This window comes from Papaver somniferum, unplaced genomic scaffold (assembly GCF_003573695.1).
Source record: "Papaver somniferum cultivar HN1 unplaced genomic scaffold, ASM357369v1 unplaced-scaffold_15, whole genome shotgun sequence".
NCBI lineage: Eukaryota > Viridiplantae > Streptophyta > Magnoliopsida > Ranunculales > Papaveraceae > Papaver > Papaver somniferum.
Window position 1 is genome coordinate 5989262 of NW_020624376.1, and position 10167 is coordinate 5999428.

The 10167-nt window shown below is 42.8% G+C and overlaps 1 protein-coding gene across 1 annotated transcript; it reads right to left on the bottom strand.

The window, feature by feature from the left end:
• Positions 1-7783: 7783 nt before the first annotated feature.
• Positions 7784-8353, bottom strand: LOC113335740 (trichohyalin-like). The gene has a single exon (XM_026581752.1). It carries the CDS (start codon positions 8351-8353, stop codon positions 7784-7786), a length of 570 nt encoding a protein of 189 aa, XP_026437537.1.
• Between the last annotated feature and the right edge of the window lie 1814 nt (positions 8354-10167).

The following is a 10167-nucleotide window of genomic DNA, read 5'->3' on the forward strand; positions in this document are numbered from 1 at the left end:
GAGGCCGCGAAAGACCCTGTATGTGGATGCCTTAGCTGCAATACATCCCTCCCCTACAGTTAGTGCTCCTGCTCCTCCGAAAGAAGCTGATTCTATTACCCGTTCCAAGGTCGCCGATTCCCCTATTCAGCCAGGATTTGATCATCCTAAGAGTTCTTCGGAGGTACCTCCCTTTGGCGAGAAGGGAAAGCAACCTATCCGGCCTGTAATGTTAAATCCTCTCTTCGACCCTGACATGCAATTCCTTCGAGGTATCTACCACAAGGCTCAAGAAGATCCGGCTACGATATCTCGTGCTTTGGAGTCTTTGTCCTCCTTTGTTTCTGACGACTTCCTCTCCCAAGACTCGTCTGCGCTTTTGAGTGCTTCAATGAATCTGGCTCTCCAGCAGCACTCTGCCTTGATGAACCAAGTGATTTCTTTGTGCCTTTTCTGCCATTTTTTCTTTTCGTCTCCGAGATCTATTTTCCGAGTTCAAATTTGCTTCGCAGGAAGTCTACTGTCACATGGCCACCCTCGTGGAAATTCGGCTTGTTCGCGAGATGGCTAGGAAGGATGAAGCTAAAATCAAAGCTTTATCGGAGGACCTTCAGAAAGAAAAAGATCATTCCCGCAAGCAAGGACAAAAGATATAGAAGCTTTTGAGTAAGTTCTTTTTTCTTGGATGTCCCTATATTGTTCTTGCCTTTGCTTCCATTATTTTTCTTATTTTATGCTTCGTCAAGCTCGATGCATGCAACGTCAAATGAACGCCGACGAAGATTCCTCCTCGCTAGAAGATATTCGCGCTGAGATGGTGAACCTTACAACCCAAAATGATATTTATGTTTCTGAGAACTCCATCCTTAATGAAAAGGCCGAGACCCTTTGCTTACAAGTGGACCGTCTGTCAGTTGAATACTCCCGTAACGAGGAACTGAACCTCCATCTCCGCAATGACAACCTGTGCCTGAAGTCAGAGATTCAACGGGTATCTAATTCTCTTACTACCTCGCGGATCCTACATTATTCATCGATAGACAACTATAAGAAACTGGAGGAAGATTACGGTCGACAGATCAAAAGCAAAACCGAGCTCGCAGCTACTCTTCGTAGGTCTTGGAATACTATGGATGGTCTAAACGAGGAGGTTGACTGTTTGAAGAAAAAGGTGGAACTATTGCAAGCTAAATTAGCCACTTCCTCTCGTCCAAAACCTGCGAAATCCTCTCATACGATCAAGCCTGCAAGTCTCCGTGGAAAAGGCGCTCTCGCCATTCGGTATGACAAGAGAACTTTGAAATCCTCTCATGGTGAAGGTTGGGATAGAATGTATCATGAGTTATATGTTCAACTTGAAGATTCCAACCTCAAAGTCGCCAAGCTCGATCATCTATACTCTGATGTTCAGAGTACTTTAAATACTACTATCCTTCAGGCGGAAGGTAGTTTTTAGGTGTATTATTATCTTTGTTTGACCCGGCTTACTTCCTTGTTTCTAATGTAGTTTCTCTTATCTTCGCAGAATCATATGAGCGTCATAAGAGTCAGGTCCCTCGTATCACCAGGGAGAGAGATGAAGCTCGTGGTGACGTTTCTCTTCTTATTGAGGAGATTGAGAGTCTAAATGATAATATGGACGAGATCATTGATTCTTCCAAGAAGGTAGCCAAGACGGCCCGCAAGAATACTCAGATCTATTTGGTTTCACTCTTCAATGACTATTGCGCTGAGCATGGCATTCCTCCTCCTTCTTTTCCTTTGGATATTTTTTCTGAGGATGAGAAGCCTCGGGATGAAGCTGATGATCCTACCAACGAGGAATTGTCTCTTGATGACGACGAGGAACTAAAAGTTGACACCGCGAAGGACAACGAGGGGTCCAAGGGAGCTTCTACTTAGCATTACCGAGGCAGGCGGCGAGATCCCTGAGTGAACCATCATCGATAGTGCCATTACTCAGTAGCAGTTTTAGTTTTGTCTTCTCTCGTCTCAAATTAGTGTTTTATAACTAATAATTTTTTTATGGGCGCTCCCAAGCTTGGGGGGAAAACACTTTATTTTGAGAATCATCACATTTTATGATATTATGATTCTGTTTTATCAAGCGTGTGTTTATTTGATTTACGCTATTTGCCTCAAGTATATGCTGACCATGGAAACTCTCAAAAGAATAGTGAAGCCTTTAAGTATATACTTTCCTTTTATTCCTTTGCGAGTTTTCATCTTCGTTTCTGCCTTCACCTTTCAAATCACCCTCAGTTCCGGCTTTCTTTCTTCACTCATCCTTGATGCCTTTTGCTTTTCGGCGAGGTTGAGAATGCTAATTTAAAAGAGTGAGGAGCACTGGTTGCTAAAGTATGCGCCCGGTCTTAGTTTTTTGCTTAAGGGTCCTTCTTGCCCTGTCCTGTAGCCTTGGATTGTATCTTAAGCGCTTTGTAGTTTCGTGCGGATAATGCCAAAAGAACAAAAAATATAAAAGCATATACTTTCCTCTTGTTCTTGTTGGCATTATCCAATCGAGACGAGATGGTTCTGAGAATGCTCTTTATAACTTTGTTGTTTTAGTAGCTGTGTCTATTTCTTGCTTACGACAAGATTCACAGGTTGTTGACTAATATCGAACACATTCAATTCTACCGTCATGTTGCCAAAAGACAGTTTCAACACTCCATTACGACAATTAATGATTGCGTTGGACGTAGCCAAGAAAGGACGTCCTAAGATGACAGGAATGTGACAGTCTGGGTTTTGTACAGGTTGAGTGTCTAAGACAATGAAGTCTACGGGAAAATAGAATTTGTCAACCTTGATCAAAACGTCTTCGACCACTCCACGAGGAATCTTGACAGATCGGTCTGCCAGTTGTAGAGTGATAGATGTTGGCTTCAACTCCCCAAGACCTAACTGCTCATAAACAGAATATGGCAGAAGGTTAACACTTGCACCTAGGTCTAATAACGCTTTATTGACCGTGTGTTCTCCTATAGTGCAAGAAATTGTTGGACATCCTGGATCCCTAAACTTGGGTGGAGTTTTGTTCAGAATGATGGAACTCACCTGTTCAGCTAAGAAAGCACGTTTTTGCACATTAAGCTTGCGCTTTTGAGTACACAAGTCTTTGAGGAATTTAGCATATGCCAGGATTTGCCTAATTGCTTCAAGAAAAGGAATGTTGATTTTGACTCTCTTGAACAGATCTAACATCTCATTATAATGGGTACTTTTCTGTTGATAGATCAATCTTTGAGGAAATGGGGCAACAGGAGAATGAGTTGGCAAAGGGACATTCACAGCAGTAGAATTGTCAGGCTTTCCAACTTGCTCAGATTCTTTGGTTTTCTGGGGTTGTGGAGACAGCGTGGAGTTTGTATCAGATTCATTAGGTTCGCCCACGTTGTTCTCGATGATTTTACCACTTCGGAGGGTGGTAATGGCATGTACTTGATCGGGTGAGGTTTCAGTGCAGGATGTTGTGCCTGTTTGAAATATCCTCTTTGGATTTTGTTGGGGTTGGCTAGGAAGTGTACCCTTTTCTCTCTCGCTCATGGAATCGCACATTTGACTCATCTTTTGATCAATATTTTTCTGACCTTGCACCAGACTCTGGACCATCTCCTCTAGGGTGGATAATCTCTTGTCGGTATTGTGTTGAGGATATGATTGTTGAGAGTTCGATTGTTGTTGAGGGTTCCTAGGATATTGATAACCTTGATTGTTCTGAGATCCCTGATTGTTTTGATAGCTCTGATTGGGTTGAGATGGTCCTCCCTGAGTGGGTCCTTTGGACCATGAAAAGTTAGGGTGGTTTCTCCATCCTGGATTGTAGGTCTGTGAATAGGGGTTATGCTCTTGTTTTTGAAACATGGCCTGTGCCTGTTCAAGCCTAGATTCCTGGACTGCAAGCAAATCAGGGCAATTTTGGAATTGATGGTTGGGATCGTTACAAGCGGCACATACAGACGAAGCGACATGTTCTCGGAGAGTAGTGGTGGAAGGTTTTGAATTTTTATGTAGTTCTAACTCTTCTAATCTCCTAACTATTGATGTCATGTTTGCTCTTCCCTCGAAATCTGCTTCAATCCTAAAAGCCTTAGCTTCGGAAGTAGTCTTTCTGGGTTCACGGATGGATTCCCACTGTTGCGTCTTTTCAGCTACTTCAATCAAGAAGTCCCAAGACGCATCAGCAGTTTTGTCTACGAATAGACCATTACACATTGACTCAACCGTTGTTCGGGTGGACACATCTAGACCTTCATACAAAATTTGCACAAGTCTCCATTTTTCAAAACCATGATGGGGACATTGGAGCAATAATTCATTGAATCTCTCCAGGTATCTAGCTAAGGTCTCACCCTCTAATTGCACAAAGCTATTCAGACTTTGACGAATTGTCGCAGTCTTGTGATTCGGGAAAAACTTTTTGAAAAACTCCTTTATGAGGTCATCCATGTCATGATGGATTGAGGCTGTAAAGCATAAAGCCAGGCCTTTGCCTTATCTTTCAGGGAGAAAGGAAAGAGCCTTAACTTTAGGGTTTCGTCGGACATTTGAGTGAAACGCAGAGTTCCACAAATTTCCTCGAATTCTCTCACGTGGTGGTAAGGGTTTTCATTCTCAACACCTCTAAAAATAGGGAGCATCTGTATTGTGCTTGATTTCAGCTCATAATGGCCATTAGCCTCGGGTAGCACAATACAAGAAGGTTGACTGGCTCTAGTTGGGTACATATAATCCTTGAGGGTACGGGGTTCTCCCATTGTTTCAGATTGGTCCGGTGTGTTTTCCTCAGAAGTTGTGGGTATGTCAATTGGGTCTATTTGATTTACTCTAACTAGTCTATTTGATTGGTCTCTAAAGGTTACAATCATATCCCACTCATGAAATAACAAGCCCACAGATAAGGGAGAAAACAGGGCCCATAAGGATTTATGAAGATTTGGTTTTGAAAGGGTTAAGTGGAATTTTTTAAGGAGTGGAATTTTGGTTTTAAGAAGGGATTTTGTTTTTGGTTTAAAATTGGGCTTTGGAAAAGTTTTTGAACTAAACCTAGCATAAATTAACACAACCCATAAAAGAAAATAAAAACAATAATAATAATTACAAGCCCATAAAATAAAAGAAAATAAAAGAAAAAGAAAATAAAAATAAAAATAAAAATAATTATTACAAGCCCAAAATTAAAAATAAATTAATTATTACATACCCAAATTGAATATTTAATGAGGCCCAAGTGGGTTACTCATGGTTTTAGGCTTACTTGGTTAAGGAGGGAAGCCCAGTTAGGCTTTTGTTCCCTTTTAGTTGCACAGCCCAGTTGGGCTTTAGGATCGTCCTAAGCAGCTCACGCTCAAGCCCAGCAACAACAGGTGGAACAGAGCCCAGCAGCAGAAGGAGGCAGAGCCCAGCAGCACTTGGCAAGCCCAGTTCAGTTGAAGTTGGTGAAGCCCAATTCAGAGAAGTACAAGCCCACCAGTAGAAGGCAGAGCCCAGCAGCTTCAGTTGGCAGCCCAGTTGCTTTGGCTTGGCAGCAGCAGTTGCTTTGGTTCACCAGCAGCAGCAACAGCAGCAGAAGCAGCAACTCAGTGGCACCAGTTTAGGAACTTCAGCTTCACTGCAGTTCCAACAGCAACAGCAGCTTTGGCAGCAGCTTGGCAGCAGCCAAAAATACTGCACAACTCCAGCAGCACTTGGCAAGTGAACAAGATAGCAATTAGCTCAGACAACTCTGCAAGTACAGCAAGGCCACAACAGCTATGAAAACTTCAAAAATATGGCAGCCAGCTCCCCGGCAGCGGCGCCAAAAACTTGGTGTGAAAATGGGGAGCACACAAAACACTTGCAAGTATACAAGGCCAAGTTTTATAGTATAGGGATGAGTAGGGGTTTGTCCACAGGGAGTGGGAGCATACAAGAATTCTTCCTAGCTAAAGTTTACAGTGAGCTAAGGGAAGTAACTATGGTGACAGTGACAATGATCTAGAGTGGTAGTGAAACAAAGGCAGCAGCCTAAGGCAAGGGTATTGAGCAACAGTGACAGAAAAGGAGAAAGATGCAGAATTGTGTGAAGTTACTAAGGAAATTGAATCCACCTTGTGCCCTAATCAAGCAATGCAATCTAGGTTGAGTTGGAAATCCTATGCATACATCTAGAATGAGATGAAAATCAGCTTGCTCACTGATATGCCCCTAGAATTGACTGTCTTTTGACAGCACAATCAATCACAGGCATGCCAGAGCACTGAGTACTTCCCATTGCTCAAGAAAACAGGCATTAAGAAAACTACCCTAACCATGCATCATCTAACAGTGCACTAGGCTTCATCAGAGCCTTAGTTGCAGTGAATTAGCTCATGCTAGACATGAGTATAACAACAACATTCATCCAACAAACTAAATTAAAATGCAACATGCATACAGGTTACACACAATCAACTGTTGCTAAAATAGAAATTGGAAAATGAAAATTGATTAAAAAAATTGTTCACTGGCTAGCCCAGAGATGTTTTCTACAACACCCATAACATCAATTTATAGTTTGTTACAACACCCTAAATTTCTACAAACCCTAAATTGAAAATCCCCAAATTTGCAAACCCTAATTTTTAAATTCCAAATTAAACTCACTGATTTCTGAATTTGTCTCCCCTGTGCTCGACCCATGCTTTTTCTGACCTTCCTGCTCCTCTCTCATGCTTCAATTTCTGTCTCTAACCTCACCTATTTCATCAACTTCTAAACTAGGGTTGTCGGGTTGAGAAGTTGATGTAATAGATGGCTAGAGAAGAAGGGGACGTGATGGTGGTATCTGCTACGGTCGGGGAAGAAGTGATGGTGGTGGAGAAGGCGAGGTAGCGACAGTTTGCAGAGACAGGGCATGGAGGTGTTGGTGGTTCTGCAACTGATTTTGGGAGAAGGGGAAGAAGCTCGACTGTTTTGGGAGAAAGGGAGTGTTTGTTTGGGTATAGGGTATCGGGTTCTACGGTGTGAAGCGGGGATAGCGCGGTTTGATGATCTGCGACAAGGAGCGATGGATGGGAAGATGGCAGGTGGATCCAACGGCGATACGGAGGTAAGCGTGGAGCGACCGTCGGATGAAGGGATGTAGCAAAACGGACGACCCAAGATGGAGATGGGCATTGCGATGTAAAGCGGGGGCTTCGGAGTTTGATGTGCGATGATGGAGCGACCGTAGGATGCTGAGATGCTTCGATCTGACGGCTGAAATCCGAGACGGGCTTGGATAGTGGAAATGTGTTTGAGTAAGGGTTTTGGGCCTTGGGTATGCCAAGCCCATATCTTCTTTAAGGACAATCCTTCTTCTTCAAGCCCACTTCTAGCCTTTTGGTCTTGTGCACACCATTCTTCGCGGCTTCCTTGTGTAATTCCTCCCGGCTTTTCACTACTTTTCTGCTCTTTTCCGCTCTGCTATTCATCCAAACTTTATTTATTACCTAAAAATGCAAAATTAAGTAAGAAAAATATTTATTCTTGAAAACAATGAAAATACAGAATATGGGATAAAATGTAGAATTAATGCACAAAAGATGAGTTAAATGCCAACAAAAAGGGATAAATATATACAATATTTGGCACTCATCACCCCCGCAAGCTTTCAGTTGGCCTTCTCCTCAAGTTGAACAGTGTCTCTATCCCTGGTCTCAACAAGTTGTTGCTTATGTACGTCATCAAGAATATCCTCTACAAATCTTTAAATGATGATATTGACTTTTCCGGCAGTCCATCAAACCAGGCTAATGCCTCCCCTGTTAAGCTCGCGGGGAAATATCGACAAAGTACTGCGTCATTTCGTCCCCATTGCATAAACGAAAGGGTATATTGCTTCAAGTGTTGCACTGCACTTTCCACTGAATATGCTTGCAAGCGTTGGTAATACACATTTCTCCGGGATGTCCGCATGCATGATCTCATAGGTGAATGGCGATTTATCTGCTTCCTCTATTGCTTCTGCTAACTGTACTCTTCCACCTCTCCGTGAGTTATTAATTAAAGCCCTAATGTATCTCAACTCGTTCAGGACTTCTTGGTTCAAGTTTCCTCCATCTTCCTCATGGGGACGGCCTCTCATCGCGCTAAGCCTCTCTTCGCCTGGTCGTCTCCTTTCCTCCTCGTCTCGGATTAGGTTCTCCCGACGTTGCAGTTCGTCCTCCTTCCTCTGTTCCTCCTCATGTCTCCGCCTCTGATCTTCCCATTGTGAGATCTCCAGTGCTCTTCTCAAGTCTCTTTCTCCGTTTTCATTCATTCGTCGTCTTCTTCTTCGTCCTCCTTCATATTCCTCGTGGTCATATCTCCTTCGCCGCAGTTCATCTTCCTCCAAAGATACATTGTTTCCTTCTGAATATATGGTATTCATTCCACGTTTTCGTTAAGTTGCCGGTTTTGTTGCCTCAACCTAGCATTATGCCTTTCCAACTGCACCTGTTGTTCCGCCAAGTCCCGGTCCCGTTCTCGTTCACGATGGAGCGTCTCCCTTAGCTGGTCCAACGTCATGTTTTCTTCTCCGATATTCTCTTCCATCTCCTCGCGAATCATCTCCTCCTCGACAACGGTGTCTGTATCGGATGTGTGCATTGAACCTTCCCTGAGGCCATCTTCCTCCGTCTGCCGCTGGTTCTCTTCTCGTCTGCCTCCTACAGCTGATGTTCTGGCCCGTTCCATCCTTCCTCTCCTCGCCTCTATACGTTTGCTTCTTCTTTTTGCTATCAAATGCCTTGCTCGATCTGGTGCCCTGGCCATCTAACAATCTTCAACTTCCACGATCTTTCTCTGCTCTCCACGCGAAATTCCAAGACCTCTTCCTATTCTATGTCCCTAACCTTGTCTACGAATGTAAAAATTCAAGATCTAGAACCCTAACTTCAAACAACTCGCTAGATCTATAATCTCTACAATCTCTAAGACAACTTCTTTCCTTTTCTAACTCTTAGATGAGGATAAATCCCCAATCTAAGTTCCCTGTTTTTGGACGCCAAAATGTGATTACTGGAAATCCAGCAACACACCCAAATGGAGAATACGCAAGATCTAAGACATAATAAACACTAGAACTTAAACTTATTTATTAATCTCAATCGAAATACAAGTTACACTCCTGGGTTACAAGGAAACCCTAATCCCTTCTCCCAGCCTATGAGTTACGAGGAAACCCTAACTCTCTCTCTCTCTCCTATACTACACCTTTTGCTCTCCAAAAGATCTCTCCCTTTACATTGTCCAAAGGTCTCTATTTATAGGCCTAAGCAACCTTAGTGGCATACAACTCATATCATCTCGCAGAGGTTACTTTATGCTTATCCCAGAGCATATTCCATAAAGTTATTCCCCACCTTTCGCTGACTTCACATGGTCTTGCCTGGACACCTGTCCTCTTTCTTGCGCCCTACTGCTCCTACTTCGCGGTTTTATCTTCTTCGCCAAGTAATATTTTCGTGACTTCGCCTTAGTATCTTGATGGTCCTTCTACTTTATTCGGGGTGGAGAGTTATCTCGCACTTGGAATTTGTATTTCGCCTTCTGATGTTGACTGACTTGACAGGTCACTGACACGGATCTTTGACTAGGATTTCCTTATCTTACTTGGTATGACACGTGCCAATCCTATTTCGTGTATCTACAGTGGTAGAGAAGTTCATCTTCAAAATAAGAAGTAGCTTGAGATACATGGTCTTTCCTTCTACTACCTCGATGGCTCGATCTCACTATAATCTCAAGTAAAACTTTGCTTGGCGCTTGCAACAACTCAGTCAGTAACGGTTGTCCGCTCTGATGATGATCAAAACATCAACAATATACATGTTAGTTTAATTTCTTGTTTGGAAATGCTAGTTTGTTAATTTTATCGTTCATTCTTTGATCTTCCTCTTATTATATACGTGTTGCGTTCGCAGGAAATGGATAGTACTAACATCAACTGCAAAAGGGTTGAGTGTTGGATTGGAAGCACTAGGCCAGCTGCAGTCAACAACTAGATCAATTTGATAAATGGAACACCCATTTGAGCAAGATGATACAACTTATGTTGTGTAGGTGTAGGATGACAATTTCTGAAGCTGAGAGGGCCTCAACCTCGAACCTTCGTTTATTTATTTTCACCAAGAGATTTTATGGATAAAAAGAAAAGAACTATAGGGACGTAAAGTCGTAACCTCTGGAAAAAAAAAAAAAAAA